The sequence below is a fragment of the Armigeres subalbatus genome, chromosome 3 (genome assembly GCF_024139115.2).
Source record: "Armigeres subalbatus isolate Guangzhou_Male chromosome 3, GZ_Asu_2, whole genome shotgun sequence".
Lineage (NCBI taxonomy): Eukaryota > Metazoa > Arthropoda > Insecta > Diptera > Culicidae > Armigeres > Armigeres subalbatus.
Window position 1 is genome coordinate 365,826,937 of NC_085141.1, and position 27,088 is coordinate 365,854,024.

A 27,088-nucleotide genomic window follows, 5' to 3' on the forward strand; every position below is an offset into this window, starting at 1 on the left:
GTAAAGGTTCGAAAGCCAATTGTATGACAAAATGGCAATTTCAGAGCCCGAAATTTTTCGGAGGAGCCATCTTGCTCGAATAGGTATTCTCTTGAAACCTTGATGAAAAGGTGAAAGAAATTTCGAAGACTTGGCAGAATGTCGTGTAAAATAAAGGCTGAAGAATAGAATAGCCGTTGAAAACAAAGGTGTGATTGCATCGTGTGGTGCCCCACCTCTGTCTTCGCCAGTGGTCGGGGTGCCATTGAACCGGACGTTTTGCCCTACCCGGAATCTCTGGACAGACTTCGGCACTCGACCGGTCACTCGCTGAAGTGAGAAAGGGCTGAAGATTGGAGAAGACAAATTAGATGTTAAGAGTAGTTCAGGCTACGCAACACCCTTCCACGGAAGATGAACCCCCTGTCGGTGTAGGATAGATCCGCCGCCGCGGATGATCTGAGTAATTCGCGACCGAACTGGGAGCTAAATGGCTCAACGTAAAAATTGGTGGTGAATGACACGAGAATGTAGTGAAAAGACTATGATTAGACCTATATCATGCTGAATGGCTCATAGACAAGGGAGAACGGATCTGGAGGAGATCGTCGGTGTAGTCCAGATCCACCGCCGGGGACTAGGCCGAGTAGATCGCGAGGCGTTGAAGGACCGGTTTCGGGTCGTCGAGGCACCATTGAACCGGACGCTATGCTCCACTCGGAATCTTTGCACCGACTTCGGCACTCGATCGGTAAACCGTTGACGTGAGAAAGTGCATAGGACTTACTGATCTGGTGTAATAGTAGTGTTGTTATCGAAATAGCCTTCCACGAACGCCGTCGGGGACTATCTGGGTAGAGTGCGACCACGTTGAGAGCTAACTGGCTCAAACAGGAGATGGTGCTGAATTTTAGCACGAGGAAAAGTTGAAGGGCTCAAGGCTTTTATGTGCTTACTGGCACAAAAAAGGGAGCCGAAGGGCTGAGAAGTAAATAAAACATCGCAGCGAGGCGCCGCGAAACTTGTCATTTTGGGAGGAGTACATTTGGTACTGCCTATCCCCCTTAAGTAATACTGGAAGGTAATCTCGGGAGGGTTCAGGGTATTAGTAGAGAGGGTAACTCAAGTAACCTTCTGTTATTTGGGTAGGTTTAGTGGGCAGGCCTTCTGTCAACCCCACTCCCTGACTGATAATTTCAAGTGTCTGTTTGCAGATTTGCCTTCATCTCTCTACAAAAAAAAACAGCCCTATTTTTGCTAATTCATATTCGATTCCTTCTACTATTTGCGAGGTAAAATGTTGTAATGAACGAAAATACTTTGAAAATCAAAACTCAAACTTTTCGATGAGATGGTTTTTCGTACAATTTGCAAGAAATTTTTAAGTTTTTAAAATTCAAAAAAAAATTAAAAATTGATTTTTGCCAGTTTTGTTTTTTTTTACTTAATAAATTGGAAAAATAGTATGATAAAACTGTAAACAAAAAATCATTCTGAAGCATTTTTGTTTTGAGCTTGAGCTTGATGACCCTGCACTTCGTAGTCGCTACTCCGTGCACTCAATGTTCGCAGTCCGAGGGCTCTAGTATTTTTTTATGGGAATGGGAAGAATTGATTAGGCAATCACGCGTCCACTGCAAGCCATGATCACCTCTGCACTCGCAGAGGAATATTATTGGAATCTGGGGGTTGGGTTCAATGGCAGAGGTTTGTTATGGTTAACGGATTGCCTATGTGATAGTAATTGAAAAAGTGGTTATATCCAATTGGATGCCAAACGTGCTTTTTCGCTCATTTCGAATTTCAAGTTATGTCTGAAAGTTAGGTAGAAACAGTATGGAAGCCCATTTTCAGTCCTATCGATTGCTAGAACACGAGAGATATATGGAAAGAAACAAAGTAGCAAGAATTGAACGGGGCTGAGATTGAACCCACGACCTCCTGCATATGAGGCAGAAGTGGTAGCCATATGACCACCAAGCCCGTTAATAATTTTGACTCATTCTTGTTTTCCATATAGATATGTAAGTTGTGTACGCAAAAAAAATGTCAGAAAATTGGGTCAGCTAGTTTCTAAATTTTTTGTTATTTTATTATCTCCTTCATCTGTGTAAGCTGTTTCGATTCCGAGCGCAGCAGCGATTAGGCAGATGATAGAACAATTATAAAATAAAAACGCTTGTAAGGACCTGGTAAGCTGCGTGGAGAAAATCGGATCCGTTGAATTGAAGCTGGTGAATCTGCAATGACCGTGGATATGTTTATTTCTGCAACTCCATCCACGATTTGTGCAAGGGTTCTCAGACATGAAAATGCGTTTTGCCCTTCTCACAGAGTACTATTTGTTCCATCCTCGGTTAACCAAATATTCATCACGGAAACCCTTCACGGTTGGCATCACTGCCCTACGACAGCACATTACGACTGCAAGTTGAACAGTTTCGCTAAACGGGACTGCAGTTGCAATAAAATAAACGGAAAACTTCAAGAACTGAGTTTCACACTGGGAAATGATCGCGTTTATGGGTTGATATAAAATGTAATAGTTGGGTTGGTGACCGGGTGCGGGGGGGGGGGATTGGTGGTAGATGCTAGGAAGAGGGAAATCATGAAAACTTTTTCCCACCATTTGACCAGCACCAACGAGTGTAATACAGACCGTCGCCGTCATTTGGGCAGCAGTTAATATTTTTGGTTTCCGCTGAGGAAATTTTCAAATGTTCTCTTCCGGATGATTACATCCCGGGCCATAATCAAGCTCCGTTGTAATTATGTGTACTTAATTTTTATCTAGATAAGCGTTATCGTAATGCTTTCGCAATAGAAACAGCTTGTTTCGGATTCTTCCACATTATTAGTTTAATTTTTCATGCTTTGAAAGGGTAGGTTGTATTACAAGCTTGGCCAATAACATTTTACAATTTAGGCTGATTTTCATGGACTTGTTTTAAGCATGAAAATAAATACAAAGCTCAGTGACATTTTCTCTTATACATATCAAAATAGAGAAGAACCATCTCGTCAGATTGAGTTAATTTTGTTTATTTATACTTATACAAATGATATGTCAAACTATGTATTATTTTAATAAATTTACCATGATACTGACGGAAATTGTTTCCATGGTCTTATGATTTATTCGATTAGGGAATCCACAATATGAACGAATAACGAACAAAATCTGTCTTCTTCGTTCGTTACGAAAAACGTGCTATCCCGTGAAAATGTATTATTCAAGCTTGAATGAGCGCAGGCCTGTTTGTCGTCGACCAAAATCAGGAGGAAGTCCCTTGTGTGCTCTCCGTGTTTCATGTCGAACCAAACTTCTAATGAACGATGTCACCCAAACGAAGTTGATTCAAGAAGAAACATATAGCTCGTCTGCCGGCTCCTGAATGCTGTGAGTGATTGGTCCGTCGCGGGAATTAATGTGCTTCCAAGCGAGAAAAATATTTTGCATTGTTGTTTGTCGTCGTGGTGAATCTCGGCTCCGGAAAGATGTTGATGGGTCGAGACAAAGCGCGTAGGAAGCTTTTAAGGTGATTGACGTTGCGACTTCCGTCAATTGCAATAATTGTTTTGGGAAATGTGGGAAATGATGTTTCTTGATAGCTTTGATATTTTTGGAAAGGTGGGATGCACCATTTTATCCGAATCATTTATTCAACATCGGTTTATGATTTAGAAACACCATTATTTGCATTATAAACTGAAGGTCGTCAGATAAATAAAGTCGGTTAATGGTCTTAATTTTTAAAAGCAACCTACATACATCATTTGATTTTCTAATTTTTACCCTTTTTACTCATTTCAGAATCCTCCATGGCCCACACAATGCACAGAAGCGGTCGTAATTGAATCCCACCCATCCAGCACACCAAACTGTTCATAATCTCTAACCGGCTTTCCCGAGAATTGCCCAACATCCTAAATTTAACAACTCAACCCTCAAATGGCACGTCCCGCATAGTCTCCGGCAAACCGCAGACTTCACCGGTTCAACCCACGGCTGCGGAAATACCAACAATCCATCGAAACCATCACCGTCATACGTCAAGATCATCAGCGAAACACAAACTCGATTTCGACTCTTCGGACCACCCCACCGGCAAGCAGACGAGTGCAGACGAAACCGGAACCCGCGGCCGAGAGCTTCATGTGGAATAAGCGACGCCTTCGACGCCGGTTCGATGTTGCTCGCCATGATGATGCATCAATGCTGCTGCTACTGCTGCTGCATGATAGTTGTTGCACTAATGATAATGCACTGTTGCACTGCCACGCATCAATCACCTCCGGCCGCAGAGACACCGTCCTCAAAATTGTTCACAGAACCGGTGGACGCTGGTGCTGCTGCAGCTGCTGCTGACGTTATGCCGATTGAGCTGGAGGAAGGGGTTTTGGATCGTCGGTTGCGAGATATGATGATGAAACAGGATGGGGGTGTGTATCTGAGTGCGGATGATCCGAATGCGGGGGGAGTGACGAGCGGGGATAGTGAAAGTGGGAAGGACAGTGTGGATGCAAGGCGGAAAATGGAGTTGGATGGTGGAAGCAGTAGAAACTCCCTTGGAGGAGACGAGCTTGTAGGAAAGAGGATGGGTTATAATGTAAAGCAACGGAATTCTACATTAGAAGGTAAGAAAAATGTTATTTTGAATTGTTGAATTGTGATTTTTTTTAGGTTATTCAGCAGAGCGATACAAATCTTATTTGCAGAAAAGAAGATTGGAAGATTCATGTTTCAGAATATCTATCTACACACCACAACTTAGACAAATTCTTCTTACATTCACATAGTCTGCCATACAGGTAGATGGTAGATGGTTTGCGTTCTGGTCCGGAGTGTATTAGTCGAATAAAGCTCTACAAATAATTGTCGATATATTGGTTTTAAAAATATCTAAAAGAATTATACGAATGTCAGGGCTATCAAATCAAACGTTTATATAAATTCGAATAACCGAGAGAAACGATTTTTCGACAATACTATGGTGTTTATTCCAAAAATAAAGTTTAACTTTGTTTATTTCATTATGTTGAGAATGAACTGAGAACAGATTCAATGCCATCCAAACTTTTTCGACGAATTCGCTACGTCAGAATACACAAAAGTGCCAACCGAAATCGAACACATTTCACGTTTGATAGCTATCCGGGAAATTTTATGGGTCTAGAAGCCGTAAACTTTTGCTCACGCTGTCCCTGGTCCTTGGTTGCGGTCCTACTTTGCGAAAACAAAAGGCTCAAAGAACAAGTTGTAGATCGTTCCCACCATACAACGAACAAAGTGTGGCGCATGATTGTGCTTTTGTTGTAGGGAGGTAAAACCGTCAACACCAGAGATCAAAAACAGGAGCAACATTCCTTTGCATTCCTCCTCACAGAAACTCATTCATCACGTGTTGTTGGTTGATGCTATGGGTGCGAAAACTCTCTGCTTCATGTGTGGCCGTGTGGGTCTACTGATGCGAAATGGCGAACAGTGGCCGAGAGACGGATGGAAAATTCATAACAACGGTTTTGGATTTATTGATCACAGTCCGTGTCACAATAAGTACCTATAAGATGCATGACCAACATAGTCTTTCATTGAGTCAACAACGACTGGTTTTAATTAGAAAAGCCTTTTGAATTATGTACATCTCCGGTCTGCAGCCCGCCACTGCGTGGCGCTGCGCACGTGATCGGAATTTTTGCGTGCGTGCCTCCTGCTACTGCAACAGGCAACAGGCCAAAGTGATGATCATCCGAACCCGACTCGATGCGGATAGGAAACGTTGTAAAGTTGTTAACATATTCCGGTTCGCAAATTGCATTACTCCCAGCCCTAACCTGTGACGATAGAAACTGCTAGAAAGAGACAGAGAGAGAGACTGCCGGAGTCTGGATGCGAATACGAATGGGGCTAATTTTCCCGTCCTGCCGTTTCCGTCACGCACTAGCTTGGCACGGCCCATTGCCGTGGAAATGGTCTCTGATTAATGGGTGTGAATTTGGGGGTGAAAATTAGGTCGGCCAATTTTCAACATATCAATTAGGGGTTTGGGTTCAGCGCGTTAAACCACAGCGTTGTAATAACTGTCGTACCGATTTCTCGTTGGTAGCCTGCAGCCACCGCGGCGAAGTCCACAAGTAATGTGTTATTATCGTACCAATAACAAGAATTAGCAGAACCACAGCACACTGGTGGATATAATTGAAATTGCGGCGGGCTATTTTAATTGCCATTCACAGTTTGGTTCAATTTGATAATTATCAAAGAACCGCATTATGATTCCATTACAGCAGTGGCTGGTGGCAATGCATTCTGTTGAGGCTTTTCGGTCATTCAACAACAAAACTTTGTCCACAATTGACATAATTTAAAACATGACTTGCAGAGAGCAAGGTGAAACGAATTTGACGAAAGCAAACCACGGCGATCCACACAAGTGGAGTAGCTTTATAATTATTTCCATCTGAAACTTTTTGAGTAAACATACCTTACCAAAAATTATCATTAATTGAAAATTTAAGTCGTTTTAGGCTGAAATGCCAAATATGTCCTCAATCTAATCGCTACAAATGAGATGTTGGTCCTCAAACATGACCATTTTGTTTGAAAATCAACAAAGGCCTTATAATTGTTTCTAAGCATATGCGGTATTTCGAAAAATTTCGTTTCAGGTGGTTCGAAACGAAATTCCGCGGAATTTCGCGGAATTTGAGCATGACGAAATCTGATTTCTTGATTTCGTTTCGTAAAATTACAAAAATTTCGCTAGAAAAAACTAGCTTATAACGAAATTTAACGGAATTCCGCGGAATTTCGAAACAAATTTAGACCTCAACCATACTGTCTCGTGCAGTCGTGTATTATCAAAATTTTTGGCTGCACCGCTGAACAAAATCGTAAAGCTGTTTTCAAAACTTAACGTTATAAAAAATACGTAATTACTACTACATAATCCCATTCTGAGTCGACAACGTATTTAGTTTTCTTATATAAAACGTCATCGGTGTTTTGTTAGAAATGTCCAAAACGAAAAATATTTTTAACTATTCTGTCCCACTTTTTTTCCAAAAGTGATCCGACTCAATATTTAAGATGTCAGGCCCAGAGTTTAAATGTAATCAGACATGAATCAGATCAAGACAACTTTGTCAAAGAGGCAAAGTTGTGTCTCACAAAGCCCCTTGTGAAGTATTTTTTTAGCGCTTTTTTATTAAAGGCCATCTACTTTACCTCTAATGCCTCAAACCAGGTTTCAGCGCATGACTAAGCACCGCTTAGAGCTTCCATTTCGAGAAACGATTTCCCGGGATTCCCGTTTCCCGAGATGTACACTTTAGTTTCCCGAATTTTGTGGGAAATTATTATATTTTAAATTTGATTCAAATACCGAACAGACTTATGTTCCGAACACTCGTTTTGGTTTCGAGATATGTCTGAAATATTTCATTTGAATATATCATGGGCTTTTTCCAAATTATTATGAGCCAATGAGAACTATCTGAACATGTCAGAGTATAAAAGTATAAAAGTGAATAGATTTTTTTTTAGATCGCCGTAAAGCAGTTATTTGACTTTGAGAAAATGAAATCAGAATTGTGTACAAAAACTCCGCGGAAAAAAAATTTCGTTTCGTTTCGAAAAATTTCGAATTGAATGGACGTTGATTTCGTATCGTTTCGAAGACTCGAAAGTAAATATTTATTTCGTTTCGTTTCGTTTCGAATCAACACTCTTCTTCTTCTTATTGGCATTACATCCCCACACTGGGACAGAGCTGCCTCGCAGCTTAGTGTTCATTAAGCACTTCCATAGTTATTAACTGCGAGGTTTCTAAGCCATTTTTGCATTTGTATATCATGAGGCTAACACGATGATACTTTTAAGCCCAGGGAAGTCGAGGCAATTTCCAATCCGAAAATTGCCTAGATCGGCACCGGGAATCGAACCCAGCCACCCTCAGCATGGTCTTGCTTTGTAGCCGCGCGTCTTACCACACGGCTAAGGAGGGCCCCTATTCGAATCAACACAGACCTTTAAAATTTCGTTTCGTTTCGTTTCGTCAGGAAAAAGTGTCTTATCGCATACCCTTCATTGTTTCACTGGGGGGTGTATTGGCCTTGACGAAAGCGAGAAAACAAAATGAGGGCTGGGTGATGTTTTTTTGTTTCACCCGGCAAGGGATATAGGAAGTCAACTTTAAAATGCTTATTAAAGCGTTAAAACACGTTTTAGCCGAAAATAGTTCAATTTTTTGGGTTAGAAATTTTATTTACTTTTATATAGGTAACATAAAAGTTGAATTATTTTGATTTAAAAAACATGTGTTGATAAGGAGCCTTTTACAACATATCACTGTTATTAACATTTTAAACGCATTTTCAAATATACTTCCTATGCTTCACCATGTTTAAAAACAGTAATTTCACGCACACGTCCGTCACCACTAGTAGATTGCAACAGCGCGGCTGCGTCAAAGCGAATTAACATCTCGGCGTGTCAATCGATGAGCAGCAAGTCATGGCTCGGCCTCTTCTAGTCAGACCTCCGTGGCGTGCACACGCACCCACGGAGAGTTGCTGTCATCGCATTTCGCTCTGACCATTTGGGGCTACACATTTTGGCGATCCTGACAGGTTATTTGAATCCTGACGCTGATTTCAAGAGGTGAGTTGAAGTCAAGTGGTTATTGTGCGAAAAATAAAATATTTGATTGTTTTATAAGAAATCACAAAGCAAAGTGGTTCGTATTGCTACGAAGTGCGTCTGGAAGACCGCTGGAAAATGATTTTGGTTTGAATAATCATAAAGCGTGTCAAAGGTGAGCCAGCCTAGGCTTGAAAACTTCTCAAATAAAGACAAAAAAGCGTGCCTGGAAGACCGCTGGAGAATGGTTTGTGGTGTGGAAAATCACAAAATGCGTCTGGACGACCGCTGAAAAACTGGTTGTAGATTGAAAAATCACAAAGCGTGTTTGAAAGTTCGCTGGAAAACTGGTTTGGAAAATCATAAAGTGCGTCTGGAAGACCGCTGGAAATGGTTGGGTTTTAGAGTGGAAAATCACATAGCGGTTGAAATAAATGCAGTTTGAAATTTAAACACTTGGCGGCTTTAGTGGGGCTAGTTTTAACAACATATGAGATTTTTTTTGTTAAATATCTTGGATGTACATATCCATATGATATGAAATTCCACGAATCCACGTGTCTTGGAGGGACTCGAGCCCTCAACCTCATACTCTCTAGATAGGCGTCATAACCCCTACACAACAAGACCACTTAAAGGTCACGTTTGCGGAAAAGCCATCAGAATCCGACTACCAATCTCCACCGCCGTTAACTCTTTTTTGCAAATTAAATATCTTTCGGATGCTTGATTTGTCCAATCTTCACATGTCCTTTATTGTTGTATATCTACACTCAAGCGAGCACACCTTGTTTATTATCGAGACATCACGCTCTATGCCCCAACAACGGGCTGGACGGATTTGTATTAATTAACATCTAAGAGATATTGAGGACTTGTCATCATCCCCTCGGACCCCAGTCCAAGGGGGCGCATGAGACACGTGAACAAAACACAACAAGTAGAAACAGGCACACAGGTCTTGGTCCTCCGATCCCCAACTTGACCTGCGGCAACAACTTACTTTTTATACTACCCTACTAAACCAACTGTGGGAGGGAAGATCGTGTGGGTATGTATCCCTCAGCGTCCTCAGAACGACACATGCTGTCCGGACAGAAGGGGTCATAGTCTACCAGCACCATGCTGGCCACCCCGCTGCTTAGCACGCCCATATCGAACACACACACCTCGACATCACCAGCCCGCAAGAAGGAAGCACCACCTCGAATGTTGCTGGTTTAAAGAAAAGGCAAATATACTATATTAACCCTTTATAAGGCAGTGGCAACTATATTGCCACCAACAAATAATATGTTTTTCTATTTATTAATAAGAGCTCTACTTATTATTTCACATGTAGTGACTTTATTTGCTTCCTAGTAACACCCCAGATGAATTTGAGCCATAAAAATTGAAATGTCAATTTGAGAACAGTTTTTTTACGAACAGATCGTAAGTTTCGAGTGGAAGAAGGATTTTCAGTTATAATTCGTTAAAAATACGACAAAGATATATTTTTTCCCGTTGGTATCAATTATTTTGAATCTCCTGTGTTAGATCACTACGTGATTAGCGTGAAAAAAGCTTTGCCTTTCTGTATATTTGGTTTTTGGATTTTTGACGAAATTGTGTTTTTTTTTCCCAAGGGTCCCCCCTTGGGAGAAAAAACGCGAAAAAATTTTTTTCACTTATAATGCGTTTTCTGACTAGGACTCTTCACCAAAAAATGTAACGTACCTTGATTTGACTGGTTCTACGTAAAACCAAATTTTTAAAAATCTTTTATATTTTTGTTGTTGTTTGTTTTCCTGCTTCGCGGGCAGTGGCAACTATATTGCCACTAATCGTTGTCCTGCTTCGCGGGCAGTGGCAACTATATTGCCACCAATGTTTTACCGCTTGGCGGGCAGTGGCAACTATATTGCCACCAATTTTTCAATGTTTCTGAACTGTTTAATGTATAACAAACATACATTTGAGTTTAATACCATGTCAACATTGTGTCCTATTGTTGTTTTTGTTAATTTATTGTTTAGATTCGTCTGCCTTATAAAGGGTTAACAATATGATTCACTCTCACGAAATTTTGGCGACCCCGCATGTGGCGCCATCCGTGCCCAAAAGGATCAATAAACGCTGAAACGAAAATACCTAAAATATGAGGATCGTTAAACACACACACACTTCAAAATGTTATCACAAAAAATAGGGATACCTGATGTTTTTTGTGCAAATAATCGATAAAAGTTAATCGAATGCCAACGGAAAATCAGATGTTAAGCAAAATTGTAGTAGACATGTTTTTGCTGATTTGAGCTTGAGCTTGAGCTTGAGCTTGATTGACTGCTCGTAGTTTCTACTCCATTATGACCAGATCAGCTGTTCTTGCACAGGGAACCAACAGATGTTTGCTTGGGACTAGCACACATCTTCAATGTACAAGTACTGGTGATCTCATTTGTTAAGTCATACTGGCGCCTGCCACCCCTAGCAGCACAATTCTGGCCGATTTGGTTGCAGCAACTTATATATGACTCGATCCGGTGCTATATGAGTCACATGCACTCATCTACGACAAGTGTGCTGCTCGAGACGTCAGAATGCAAGTCAATGTAGGGAAGGGGGAGGAAATGATGATGCAATCACTCGCCCACTGCAAGCCGAATATACCTCTGCACTTGCCACGAGTTCATGCGGAATTTGTTGGAATTTCTGGGTTAGGTTGGTGGAGAGGCAGAGGTCCGTCTTGGTTAACGAGCTGCCAATATGATAGATAGGAGAAGGTAACTGATGGAATTTCTAATTGGATGTAGGAAACGAGCTCTTTAGTTTATTTCCAATTCTAGCAGATTACTGTTAGAATACTCAAGTTGAAGGTATAGGAATAGTAATGGAAACGGTATGGAAGTCCATTTCCTGTTCTAGCCATTGCTAGAACATGAGAAATAAAGAGAAAGATACAAAGTAGGAGAATGGAACGGACCTGGGATTGAACCCACGACCTCCTGCGTATGAGGCAGAAGCAGTAGCCATATGACTACCAAGCCCGCTTAGACATGTTTTTGCTGATTTGTATAATAAATTTGATCTTGCACGTTGATCCTCGTGTTTTACCGCCGGTGCACCATATCGAAAATGACACACGGCGAAACATTTAGCAAGCTAAGAGGTTGCTGTTAAAGTTAATATTCTTCATTCACATTTCGCTTTATACTCGCTCTCAGTTCTCACACTTTTTTACTGTTTGTCGGTTTTCATTTCATCCTACATTGGGCTAATTCTGCAGCTCGTTTTATTTTTTTATTTTTTATTTTCCAATTTTAAAAATATTTGGAGGCATCAAATAATGTGATTATTTGGGAAATTTTACAATAAATTAGTCAAAGAATCGACAAATCGAGACAAAAAAAAAACAAGGTTATGCTTTTGGGAAGTATCAATTTGAAAAAGACACTTTTATACACTTTCGTACAGGAGTTCATGCATTTTTACTATTTATATATATATGGATTTTGCGAGCATTTAGTTCAGATTACGAGCTTGCTGACATTTCACGTGTCTAAAACAAAATTTTCAAACTTCTGACTTCTGTTATCAAGACAGTCGAATAACATGTCCGTTTATGAACTCCCGGTGAACATTTTGGTTAAATTAGTAACAAGCTAATTAATTTTTTTTTTTGTTGTATATATGTTGTATATAATATTACTTTTTATTGAGAAACAATGATCCCACGGTCTGAAAATACTCAATAAATTTACAATTACGAACAGGGCTTGGATGAATGAAGCAATGAAGATGAGGACCGATGCTTCAGCACCAGATATACTTCCGAGGAAGGTAGCTTCATGAGAGAACAGTTTCAAGGTGCTTGGTGAAGAATGCTTTCTCGCTCCATAGAGCACTGCTGTACGAAACAGCTGAAGAGTGAAATCAAACACCCGTGCAGAGAATATTTAACTCTCTTGCCTCACTTATACTGAGTTGCGCATTTCAGTTGGAATGAATGTGTGAAAGAGAGGTATATGATACATTCTCTCTCTTTCTCGCTAATACGGTTTTGTATTCACACAACACTCACTCGCATCTGAAACACTGCCGATAAACGAAGGAACCATCCTCATTTCACACTGCTCTACTGAACGATGCCTCCTCTGCACTACCCGACTTGTGAAGATGCCTCGTTCAAAGCTCCCCACTTTCAATGTATAAAACGAATACTTTGTATTTGCCTCTTCCCTTTTTCGTGCAGCCAGCAGCAGATCGTCGAGCGCACATCAATCGGTGCACCGAAATTAAAACCTCACTGCGGGCTAAAAACGAAGCATTCTTTTGTTTTTGAACAAATATTCCAAGGCCTGATTACGAAACATTTTGAATCTCAGAAAAAAATATATAAAGCTCTTTTAGGGGAATGTATTCAACCGTCTAAGACGAATTAAGTACTTAATTCCACCAGTTAATTTTCGTTATCTTTGCAGATACGTATTTCGACCACAACTGTGTGGTCGTCTGCAGTGTCTCGTACTTGACTCGACTTAGTCGAGTACTTAATTCGTCTTAGACGGTTGATTTTGAATCTATTTATTCATTTGTTTATCCACAAAATTATTTGAAATATTCTTTAACTCACATTTCAAGGATTGTTTTTCTGATTGAATCATGGTAGGATATGAACACGAGAAAATACAGTAGCCGTGAAAATACCAACACAATCGCACTCAAATTTATATAGAATGTGGCAGTAATCCAGCTGAAATTTGACAGTGGGACAGTAAAACCTAAATGAAAATTTCGAGTAATTTTAAAGACGGGTTCATGAAACTAACGAGGCTAGATCCAAAATGCGCTAAAATTCGGAATTAGGTAGACTGCAAACTAGCTATTCAGTTTGCAGTCAACCAAATTGATCACACGGTTGAAACATTTACGAACGTAGCACTAAAATACTTAAAGTACTTCTGGAGGAATACGTGAATGAATCAAATTGATGTTGATATACATCTTTGTAGGATACCACATTATTATTGGTCATATTAACTCAATTTTCAAGGAATAGTATCAAATTGAAATGTATTTTTATCATATATGAAAGGCATTTAGAGGAAATCTATAAGAAGTATTTTATAACAAATGCAATCTGGTTGGGACTGCGCTTTTGCAAATGTTTACGCAATTTGAACATGAGTATTCATTTTGCTTCGCATAAGATAGGAAATTGGCATAGGAAATTGGCATAGGATAGGAAATTGTACTTTAGATTGTTTTTTATTCAAACAAAGTTTGGTCTGTGGGGTTGGGGATGTAATTTGAAGAACTGCCGTAAGACCCCGCCCTTCCGACACTGTCCAATGTGATTATACAACAAAGCCAAAATAGGCTATCTTGGAAACCTGTACTTTTTCAAGAGCACAAGCTGAGGGACCATAAAGCACATAACAATGAAATAATGACAGCTTTTTAACTTACTTATACTGAATAATCAACTTTAATTGCAGCACTCTACAACTATTATAACTTCAGATTTCGGCTTTTGGATCTTTGGATAGAAAACAAGCTGTGAATTTGAAATGCCGACGTATTTCGGACCGGTAAATATCACTAGTTGATTATTAGGAAGCTGCTAGGCCTGTGACAAATTAATCGCGAACAATATTGCAAATCGGTCAAATCACTGCAGAGGATACAGAGAGCTCGACTAATTTTTATTAATTTTGCCTTCGGTGAAAGCATGGATACAAACCCATAGATATAAAACTGAAATTCTAACTCAAAAAGAATATTGATGCATTTAAATGAAAGGCACTAGAAATATTTGTTCTGGAATCAATATTACGATATATTAATATTTTAAAATTCAAACAAATTTATCAAAACATACTTGGTATGTGAAGTTGCAAATTCCTTCCTGCTTAACTAACATCAAATACTTTTTTCAAGAAAAGTACGAACTGTTGAGATCAACCGCGTGTTTGGCCATGCAAATTTCTGGTGGTTTACTAAACGTTGCTTTCCTTTCTTGTATGCCGAACAGCTTCTGTTGAAGCAGTCGGATCACAAATATTTTATCTCAATATCATCGAAATACGTGTGAAATAAAAAAATCGATCTTTTGATGATCGATTTAGTCAGAAAAGTATGGACATCCCTGCACTGTCGTATGACAACTTTTCCACAGCATGACTGTCACTGTAAATTAGAAGGAAGATTTGCTAGAATAAACAAGAAGAAAACACATTTAGATTCCTCTTCGCTCGTTAGATGGTGTTGTTATCACCGGCAAATGGTTCGCCATTTCATTGTATGGAAAAGCTCGAAGTGAACCATATTGTTAATATAATATATTTGGAAAAGGCCGATAGCCAATATCGAAAAACATCATACATCTCCATCTCATCACTACACTTTGGGAATAGGTTTCAGATAACAAATCATTTGTGAAATCTTATCGACCTCACCTCACTTCTGCCGATCCATCCTTCCCGGCAGTGTTACTTCTTCCATCACTAATTCGATTAGCGCACACTCTATGGAAGAAGATATTTCTTTATAATTTTCCACTTGTTTTCTGTTACAGCCGTGATAATTACCACAGGCAGGACACCATATGCACTAATCGTCGGTGTTATTCTCACTGCACTGTATACTTCGATACTTCAGTACTGCTTACTGCTTACCGATTGAAGTAAAACCGATAACCGACCTTTCTCTGCAATCGCACACTGCTTTTGGGTCTTGGTTGTGGCGATCGTGGTTGAGTGTTTATTAAGATGAGTTATAGAATCGGTTATCTTGAAACCACGTGCCTTTTTCAGATTTTTCAAGAACACGAATTGAGAAAACCATAATGCCCATGGGGATGAAACATCCGTAGATCATAGATCACCTTAAGGTGATTATACAATCAAGCCATGTGGTGAATTTCAAATTCACCACACGGTTTTCTACTCATATTATCAAAAGTTCAAATCTAGCGTAATAGTTTTCGTAAAAAGCTGAAATTAAAGTCGATTGTTCAGCACAAGTAAGCAAATGATCTACGGATGTTTCATCCCCATGGGCATTATGGTTTTCTCAATTCGTGTTCTTGAAAAATTACAAGAAAAGGCACGTGGTTTCCAAGATGGCCGATTTGTGGCTTTGTTGTATAACCATCTTAACGGGAGCTTCGTGGTGGATAGAGACATTTATCTGATGAGAGTTGATTAGTTCGCATTTATACCATTACTCCTCATATTCGGAAGGCGGTGAGTGGTGTCGATTTCGGGCAGGGGGGTAATATGCGGTGCATCGCGCCTCCTCTGCATGTAGTACGAAGCAAATGTAAATAAACAATCCCACAATTTTTTCGTTAGTTAGCAGTAGTGCAGGTTAACCAATATCCTACAAGATTCCAGTTCGAAAAATGTTAAACTTGCCAAGTGGCGAGGCCCGGATAATACATCTAAGGTAGGCTTGATTTGTTCGTGGATGACAGGCTTACCCCCCCCCCCCCCTGATTTCGGGTCGTTCGTATTCAAATTGGAAAAGAAGCAGCTTGCGCCCAGCGGGGCATGCAAAGAGGCATGCGGCGCGATAGATCGACGATGGATAACGATCAATACAATTAATTGATGTGCTGTTGTTTGTGTTGGAAATAGTGTAGTACTCTGACATGGACTATGAATTTGACTCAGACTTCTTTGTTGGATGGCAAGGCTGCAAGCGCAATCAGCTGCTCAATACGCGAAAGCAATGATGCCTACAGCCACCAAGCAAAGAAAGCAGGTTACAAACTCTCGTATGTTACAAAGTTGTTTGGAAGGCAAAATATATTATCTTGAAGTTTATTCTGGAATTCACTGAAATTTATGTATGATATCTCATTCAAAAATGGTGCAAAATGGTGGGTTGACATCAAGGAAGGAGCGCCCAACACAGCTCTGATGGTCCTCACAAGTTCCAATATCACGCTTCCACGGGTCGTCCGATGACAAAAGACCGCCAGGTAAGGGTTGTGTACTTAGCTGGTAGTGCAGCCTGGGCACTGTTATCCTTCTGACATCAGCTAGAGTGAGAAGGTACGCATCGAGCGTCTGTTCACCAGGATCTGCGGCTCAAACAGCGTCTGCCTGGTACGCAGCGGCTGATTAACGAAATGCTGTATGCGTTAGCTATACCTAAGTGGCAGCCCCACCAGCGCGATGTGGGTAACGCGACCCCGGTAAGGTAGCTTACTGAAGCCTCTCAAATAGTACGAAAAATGGAGATAGAAGAAAAAGATAACGTTATTTTTGGCAACCGACCCGGCAACAAAATAAGGACTATGATTGGAAACTCGGCACCTGGAATGTCAGGACCCTAAATGAACCTGGACGACTGAGCCTTCTGGCTCGTGAACTGCAGAAGGTTGGAGTTAACGTGGCCGCTATTCAAGAAGTCCGATGGCGTAGATCTGGAGAACGTGAATTCAGATCCGTGGAGCCCACGACCAACAGTGCATTCAAATTAAGGGTATGCGATAACACATTTTTTCCTGACGAAACGAAACGAAACGAAATTTGAAATGCTATTGTTGGTTCGAAACGAAACGAAACGAAATTCAGATTTACTTCCGATACTTCGAAACGAAACGAAATTGAGGTCCATTTGATTCGAAATTTTTCGAAACGAAACGAAATTTAAAAAAAATTCCGCGGAATTTTTATTGAATAGTTTTTTTTTTGCTCTATATACATAATGCAAAAAACTAATAAAAAGAATACGAATAAAAGAAAATTAATTTTGTTTAATATTGTTAAAGAAATTGTTACTGAATATTGTTACCCAAATGCCATAGCCCGAGCAACACACATGTTGTAAATCAGTCTATTATACTCATATACGACTAAATTTGGTCATATATGAGTTATTTCACTAAATCAATGCTAAATCAATTGTGCTGCTAGGGAGGTAGAATCTAGCTTAATTTTACAAAAGAACATAAGCAACAGATCAGTTTTGGACCTGTTCACCATTTTCAAAAGTATGCCCCTTTAATTAATTTCATAAGCAACGTAAAAATATTCTACGCATAATATTTCCAACAGACCTCAGTAAAAATTTAAAATGCCGATTTTTTAACTGCAATCAACAGATTTCATATTTATTGGATCTGTTCATCATTTTGAAAAGTATTACAGATTCAAAGTGCCACCCTTCCATTTCAATCGACCTCTTGATTAAAGTCTCCAGGCAAATTTCCAACCAAATTCATGAAGATTTATTGAATCTGTGAAACTTTCCAAACAGCTGTTGGTTGCAGTAGTACACACTTAATTTTTTTTACCGGAATGTCAGCAAAATGGTCAACTTTTACCGAGATTCGCACAGCCGTGCCCCAGCAAACATGTCTTTTGCCTAGATTTCTGTCAAAATTGCTGGAAATCAGCAAATAATTTGCCGAAAATCAAACATCATTTTTGCCGGAATATCAGTTATTTATTTTTTGCTGGCGCACGGCTATGCGGATTTTGACCGAGCTGCAGAAATAAAAACTAAGTGTGTAAACTCGACTTTTTCTAAATTTTTACTGAAGTCTGATGGAAATATTAAGCGAGCATTTTTTTTTTGGTTATGGTGAGGGGCATTTTTCATCGAAACGAAAAACGTGACTGCTAGACGAAAACCTTTTTCGTTTAATCACTTCACCTCTCACTCACTTTTTGTGAGAACGATTAGAAAAATTCTATGGTGCGCTGATGGGAGTCGGACAATAATACTGCCGTAATCTGGAAACGTGACGTAACAGCCATTTTACAACATATTTTTCTGTTAAAGAGCTCGATGAGTAGTACTCGTTAACACCATTTTTGGAAAATGGCGTATACGTCACTTTTTCAGATTACGGCAGAATAGCTGTGAGATGCTTTTTCTCTAACAACACCATTACGCTATCTGCATGTAGGCATTAGGTTACAAACGTCCCGGATTATGCGGGACAGTTCCGGGTTCAGCCTACTTGCCTCACATTGCCTGGCGCCCCGGAAAACGTTCTCCATTCCATGATGAATCTGTAAAGCCTGGAAATTCAAACCATTGGAAATATCGCAATATTAAAAATACACAATCAGTTTTTATTTCTGCAGCTCAGCATAATAAAGAACAGACTTCCGTACAAAATACGGTTATTTGCTGATTTCCAATAAACTACTTGCTGTGTTTTACCATGATGTGACAATTCAATCGTGTCTGCCTTGTTACTATTCAGTCGGTAGCTCTGATGAGGTGGTCGCCAGTGTAGCCAAATTAATTTGGTACAGAACCTTCCATACAATATGTTTCAAAAATCGATGTTTATCTTCCTCGATAGAAACTATCTAAACTCGATAGAAATATCCATTATTTAAGTATGTAAGAGAAGCGAAAGTTACAAGCACAAAAGATTTCACTTGAAAAAATATAACTGCTAGATGGAATAAAAAATGAATATAATGCTTAAAATCAACAGTTATAAATCTTTTCAGACCTTGAGAACAATGTATAAGCCTTTAGCTATTAGATGTAAACTAATTTTATGCCATCAAACTAGAACGCAGACATTTACGTTTATCCATATACATAAAAATGAATTTCTGTCTGTCTGAACCTTATAGATTTCGAAACTACAAAACGGATCGGCGTTAAAATTTGTATGCAGAGGTTTTTGGGGCCGGGGAAGGTTCCTAAGATGGTTCGAGATCCCTCCCTCCTTTGGAAAGGGGGCCCCCATACATATGAAACATCAATTTCTCCATAACTCAAGAATTATTCAGAAAATAAATCAATTTTAGGCGAAACGAAGTTTGTCGGGTCTGCTAGTGTTGAATAAGCATAATGATTATAAAAAATCGATGAAAGACCCGGTAAATTTTCGTATTTGTGTCGTTTCAACCCATCGGGGCAAATAGAAATGCGTGGTGCGGGGCAAGTTGAAACAACGGTTCAAAACGTCATACTCGCAATTTAAAAGAATTTTTTTTTACAGAATTCACATTGGTCCGTAAATACATTCGGATAATATAAATTTATGAAAAGGTCCAAGCTTCTGAAAATAAATTTAATAAATTTTCGCCCATCCCGTCATGAATGCAACCTACCTGCAATTTCCACTACAGAATAGAATTAAAAGGGGTCATGTTCAAACTGCATGGTCTTGTTTTGAGATTCTTAATCTACTTGTCCTCGTAGTGAGCACTGGCTTCCAAAAAAATAAAACAGTACAGTATGTAACCATTTTGTTAACTCCACCTTTCACTTCCCTACTCCACTATTTATTATTATTAAAATCTTTATTAAAGAGGTTTTTAGCCCAAGGCTAGTTCACCTCCGCTACTCCACTATTTCTTCAATCGAGGGGTTTGTGAGAAATATGCTGGTTAATTAATGTGAATGTACGAAGAAGCCACACACGAATTGATCAAGCGCACAATTCAAGCGAACCAAATAATTAACCATCCTGAAAAGTAATCCGAGTAAATATCAAGATGGACAATACAAGAAGGATTTGATTTTCAAAATTCTAGAACAAAGCCTACTATTTTATCACTTTTTCTTTATCCTGACGGAATTAGTTTCAAAGTGCTGGGGCACACCACTCGATACGGAGGCGGCGCACAACTGTCATTTTTGTTGATTTAGCTTTGCTGCGTCGCTTCCGTATCGAGTGGTGTGCCCCCGAAAACGCGAGTACTTTGGAACTTGGATTCCGTGAGGAGTGACCTTAACAGGAGACAATTTTAAGCTAACGTCTGGAAGATATTCAAAATCATCAGAAGTTTACATCAACATTTACATGGGACTCTTATGAGTTTCCTGGCAGTACAGTCACCATACCAAGCTTGTGCATCTTGAGTTTCACTGAGTACTTTTTTTTTTTGATACGGCAAAATTGGCTAATGTCTGTATATAGCGCAGTGTTTAAACTTTCCCCGATGTACCTTATAAAATTTTAAATAGAGTTTAAATGGCTTTATTCAGCGGCGCAGCCAAATTTTTTTACGATATGAAAATTTGAAATATTAAAAATTTATTTCGAAATTCCGCGAAATGCCGTTTAATTTCGTTAATACGTTAATACGAAACGAAATCAGAAAACCAGATTTCGCCATACTAAAATTCCGCGAAATTCCCCGGAATTTCGTTTCGAATGCCCTAAAACGAAATTTTTCGAAATACCGCATATGCTTAATTCAAATATTACATCTATCACAGCAGCGGCGGTTTCGTAGGCAAGCAGATGAAGCGAGTGATGAGGTGGAAACCCATTAGCGAACGAATCTGTGTGTTGAGGATACGGGGCAAATTATTCAATTACAGTCTAATCAACGTTTACGCACCGACAAACGATAAATCCTACGACGTGAAGGACACGTTTTATGAATCTCTTGACAAAGCCTATGGAGAGTGCCCAAAGCATGACGTGAAAATTGTTATCGGAGACGCTAACGCTCAGGTCGGTAGAGAGGACTTTGTCCTACCCATAATTGATAGGGAGAGCCTTTACTCCAGTGACAACGGCCTAAGGCTAGTTAATTTCGCTGCTGCCAGCTGCAGCGGGATGGCCATCAGTAGCACCTATTTTGCACGAAAGAATATCCGAAAGCACACCTGCAGACACTCGCATCGTGAAACTTGCAACCAGATAGATCATGTTCTGGTGGACGGGCGCCATTTTTCGGATGTTATCGATGTGCGGACATTCAAAGGTCCGAACATTGATTCTGATCACTACCTCGTTGTCAGTAAAATTCGATCACGGTTGTCAACTGTATCGAACGAAAGATCTCAACGAACGATGCGTTACAACAGCGATTGTCGGCGGAAGGAGTATCGGCTGAGTACCGCCAGAAGCTCGACGAACGGATAAGTGCAATCAACGTTAGCGACAACATCAACGAACTGTGGGAGAAAAAGTTATTAGTGAGGCGCAGGAAAAAATGGAGCAGAACGATATGCGGAGGTTTTATGAGTCTGTCAATGGCGTGCGGAGAAAGACAGCGCCATCTCCCGTCATATGCAACAACCAACAAGGGAATTTGCTGACAGATAAAACTGAAGTGGCTGCCAGGTGGAAGCAACACTTCGAGACTTTGTTGGATGGAGGAAGTGACGGTGCATCGGTGAACAGAATAAATATTAGCGACGATGGACAAGCTGTGGAGTCACCTACACTAGATGAGGTTAAAAAGCTGTTAAAGAGCAGGAAAACAATAAGGCTGCGGGGAAGGACCAGCTCCCGGCTGAACTTCTCAAACACGGCAGTGAGCAGCTTTATGAAGTTCTGCACCATATTATGTCGAAAATATGGGAAAACGAGGAAATGCCTGCTAGCTGGTTTAACGGCCTCATTTGCCCTCTATTGAAGAAAGGGCACAGCCTGGAGTGTGCCAATTATCGCGGATAACCCTTCTTACTTCGGCGTACAGAATTATGTCCCGTATTCTGTTCACCAGATTGAGCCCGCTTGAAGAGTCCTTCGTCGGTGAATACCAAGCAGGTTTTCGTGAGGGCTGATCAACGACGGATCAAATGTTTACCCTTAGACAAATCCTTGATAAATTCCGGGAGTACAACTTGCAGACACATCATCTGTTTATTGATTTCAAGGCGGCGTACGATTCAGTGAAACGGAATGAATTATGGCAAATTATGCTTGAACATGGTTTTCCGGCGAAACTGATACGGCTGATTCGTATAACGTTGGACGGATCGAAATCAACTGTAAGGGTTGCGGATGAAATATCGACGTCATTTGTTACCTTAGATGGATTAAAGCAGGGTGATGCACTCTCGAATCTACTGTTCAATAGGGCGCTCGCGGGAGCGATTAGGAGAGCTGGTGTGTGAAGAAGCGGTACCATTATCACAAGATCGCATATACTCCTGGGATTTTCGGACGATATCGATATTATCGGGATTGATCGCCGTGCCGTGGAATAGGCTACTTCTAAGAGGGAGACAGCGACAATCAATACCAGCAAAACGAAGTACATGGCCGCTGGCAATGACCATGGGTTCATTAGTGGTGGTGGTTGCGAAATGGTGCTGGATGGTGAAAAATTTAAAGTGAAGGAAGAATTTGTGTATCTTGGAACATTAGTGACGTGCGATAATGATGTTACCCGCGAGGTGAAAAGGCGTATTGTAGCTACAAATAGGGCTTATTACGGGCAAACGAAAACAAAACTCGCGCTGTATACTACTCTACCACTCTGATTCTTCCGGTGGCTTTATACGGCCATGAGACATGGACGTTAAAGGAGGCTGATCGGAGAGCTTTCGGAGTGTTTGAGCGTAAGGTGCTGCGGACAATACTCGGCGGTAAACAGGAGAACGGTATCTGGCGGCGTCGCATGGATCACGAATTGTACCAGGTGTATAAAGGGCTGGATATTATTAAGCTTATACAACACGGCAGACTATGGTGGGCTGGTCTTGTTGTTCGTATGCCGGAAGAACGTCAAGCGAAGATCATATTTAGTAGAGAACCCGGAAGAGGCCGCAGGCTTCGTGGAAGGCCGCGTACACGATGGCTTTTTGCAGTTGAAGAGTACCTGAGGGCGCTCAATGTTCAGGGCGACTGGAAGCGATTGGCCCAGGATCGAGTCCAGTGGAGAAGGATACTCCATTCGGCGTAGGTTCATCAAAGAGCTGTAGCCCATCAAAACAAAACAAAAATTTATGAAAGTTTGAAATTAAAGGCTCCCCCAGACCTAAGCGATTTCATCGCCGGGACGGCGACAGCTCGTCCTATCGTCGGGTCGTTGCAGGCAATTTACGCTTCCATGCCTACGGAGACAGAATCGCAGTCGCCAAGCGATAGAATCGCGTCGCGATAGTCGCGTCGCGTGTGTTTGGGGGAACCTTAACACCAGCGGATATTTTTCCGAGTATTCCTGCGGAAATTTGTATAAAAAAATGTACAGGAATTCCCACGACAATTTTTGGAGAATTTCTGAGGAAATTAGCTGAGAACTCTTGTGGGGATTCATCTCAAAATTCTAGTAGAAATAACTCTGGGAATTCCTGATGTAATGCCTCCGAAATTCTATGTGGACGTATTGCTAGGAGAACACTCGGTGGTGATTTATGGGAACTCCTGGACGAATGTTCTAGAAAATGTCCGCAGAGTTCCCAGTAATTCCCGCATGGATACTATAATGAATTACTGCAGAAAGCTAAGGGTCTTCAGTAGCCTTGCGAGCAAAGGCGTAGGATTGCCTATCCGGGGATGGCGAGTTTGATTCTCGGTCCGGTCCGGTTTCCAACCATACCGGTGTTAGAAACGGAAAAATACCGGTATTTTCGGTATTTCAAATTTTGTTGAAAGTATAAAAACATTAATAGTTTCATATAGATATCAACTCACCGTGCAACAAGCACTTAAAACAATTGAATGCGCCCCTGAATGAACCTTTGCACAAGTAAGCATCATTAACGACGTTACGCTACAGCAAAAACAAATCTTCATTAAGCATTGTTTACATTTACATCAACTTTAACCACAATTCCAAAAAGGGCTTCCACAATCACGCAATATTTTCCATCGACGGTCTCTCCTCTTGAAACTGCTTTAGCCCAAATTGATTCTAAGGACGTAATATCGTATAGGACTCTGGCCCAATCTGAGGACATTCGCTTGGGAATAGTCGCTGGGGGTTTCAGTAGGATTCCAAAAATTTACGACGGAATCAGGCAAAAAGTTAAAACGTATATAGGGGGAAAGACGGGTTTGGCAGGTTTTGTTCTATTATTGTCAGGGGGGTTTTTGTCGACCAAATTTTATGAAATTTGGCCATAATATTGTTTGATATGCAAAGAATGTTTAGGCCAAATTTGAACATAGTCAGTCATAAAAAAAACCCTTCCAATAATAGAACAAAACCTGCTAAAGCCGTCATTCCCCCTATCACAATTTCGTTGTGATGGGATTCCGAGCTGACTTCGATGAACTTAAAAAAAACTACAAAAAATCAGCGCCAGCTATGACGAATAGACTTCTAACAAATATCTGCGATTTATAAACGGGAATGTTCATGACTGTAAGACAACGTAAAACTTTGGAATGCGAAGAATAGTAGGATCAAAGCCCGCTTGGCGCTTCCATTCCAAGGCACAGAAATTGTCGCCATCTTATTCGATGCTCTCAAAGAACGAGTCCAAGAGAGATCAGAGAGACATCCAGAGCTACTTTGGTTAAGCAAACGGATGAGATTTTGAAGCGTCTAATCATTCCTGATGCGATCGTCGAAGCTGAGACAACTACCACACTTGACGACTTCGATGAAGATGCCTCTATGGATTATTATTCTGGGTTATCGGTTAAAGAACAACTCATGAGGAGAATGTTGAAAAAAATTGAAGAAAACTACGGCTAGATTTCTCCTACTATGAATCTGAAGCTTAATACCTTCAGATTTTCGACGCTCTTGGAGCCATTCGTCCAACTTCGGTTGAACCAGCGAGGGAATTTCAGCAGATGGCAACATTGACAATGAAATCCGATACGGATTGGGAGATGTTATGTCTGCTTAAGTTTCATTTGAAGTTTATCAATAAATATTGTTTTTCATTTTTTCCTGAAATTCTTACAAATACCGGTATTTTACCGGTCTTACCGGTACCGACTACTTCAAACACCTAATACCGGGTGATCGGGTATATGCAACCGAGAAGCCGGAAATCGTTCAACCACAAGCAGATTGAAATTCCAAGAACTGGTTACTACAACACAGAAAATATTTCGAGAGAAAAGTGCACAACAAGAAAAAGTAGGTAATCTGAGATCACGTCTCCCGAGCTTCTCTGTAAAAAATAAAAAAATAAATAAACTGAAACGCAGTTGTATTTGATCAACGGCGGAATAGCATAGCTCAGGTATTGTAATTAAACCCAAAAATGCACATCTTCACAAAGTATACTCTAATTGAAAAACCAACAACTGTCACCAGAAATTTCCACCGGAAAACTTTTGAGGTTGACTGCCACTCTGGCTCCAGTTTCGCATACCATTCGCTTATTGTTATTGAAATACTTTGGAACAGTGCTGTCTGGTGCAGCCAACAACCAGGGCACTGCCGTTACGCAAACTCTCGCATACCTGCCTACCAGCTCTGGTTCAAGTGAATCACGCGATATGCAAGCCTGTTTGCGGTGCAGCCAGTTGAAGGCCCCTTTCCCCGCCCCCCCTTTCCTTTGGCCACATGAAAGCTTGTGATTTTAATTTGACAAGTTTGTTGCAAACAATTTCAACAATCCAATTCACTGCTGGCGAGTAGCTGCCTCCAACGGGCGGGCTGTCGTCGAAATGCAGCTGTTGCTCCGGAATGGTATCCCCCAGGTAACCCCAGAGTAGGGGACATTGTTTGCGGCAACATTTGCTAAATTAAATAGTTTATGCCAATTTGTACCCCAGGTTGTTCGTGGGGGTCGAGATGGGATTGAATTTGGAATTTGTCCTTCCATGTTTTACAACTTCGCACGTGTTGCAGATGGTGTTAGCTGTTTGACATTTAATCGAATGCGAATAGCTGATTAATGCAACCGGTTCACTTGAAAAGAGTGCAAATATAAAACTTTTATTGCGCAAAACTCTTTGAATTGCATTACTGGCAATAAAATGAATAAAATTGATTGTCATGATGGTAGCCCGGGCAGTTGCACGCCCACCAGCAACTTTATTCCATTTTCCATTTTTCATTTTTTTTTTTCCGAGAAGGCTCCATCCAGTGCTGAGAAAATATGATTCACATTGTTTACGACGCGGGATGGATGAACGATGTCCATTACCATTTTATTGCCGTGACTGTTTGCACTAGACGGAAACAGTCACGCTAGAAGACGGATGAAGAGAAAAATACGCAGATAAAAATTCGCTACAAGATGGATGAAATAATTGAAGAATATTGTCTTCTTTTCAATGCAGAAATTTGTCGTAATTGCAGAAGCTTGTCTTTTATGAGTAAACACGTTGATTAATTATAATTTCACATCAATACAATTATAATAGTTAAAAAATTGGCTTCAGTTATAAAAAAAATATTTAAAAAATTGAAATAGAGAGGATTCCAATCAACAACTTCCACAGGTGAAAATTTTACGCTGCGCATGTAATTTCAATTTCCCACGGGATTATACAACATTTGCCGTAAGCTTATGTCGGTCCCTCTTCAAAGCAACAAATATAAAAAAACGAATTGTGGGTATGTATCTACTTCAGCTTTTTAAAATGAGTTCCATTCCGACCGGAGCAACACCCGGGGCAACAAAAAAAGGCAAAATCCGCTCATTGTATCCGAACAGATAAAGCAAAAAAAGTTTTTGTTCCCACTGTGCAATGTAAACAAACGTACAAACAAATGAAAAATTGCAGCTTTGCGGATCCAGAATGCATATTCTTGCGAGGGTGTGTAAATATTTGCCTCTACTCAATCCGACAATAAATCAACACACTCGGCCTTGCAAGAGTGGGTATCGTGGCAAAGGAGG

The 27,088-nt window shown here is 40.4% G+C and overlaps 1 protein-coding gene across 1 annotated transcript in view; it reads left to right on the forward strand.

The window, feature by feature from the left end:
- Positions 1-27,088, forward strand: part of LOC134226335 (uncharacterized) — a 619,477-nt gene that overhangs the window by 260,389 nt on the left and 332,000 nt on the right. The window contains exon 2 of the mRNA XM_062707054.1: positions 3,794-4,617. Coding sequence (XP_062563038.1) covers positions 4,170-4,617 — 448 coding nt within the window. The 5' untranslated portion in view covers positions 3,794-4,169. The remainder of the gene's footprint in view (positions 1-3,793; positions 4,618-27,088) is intronic.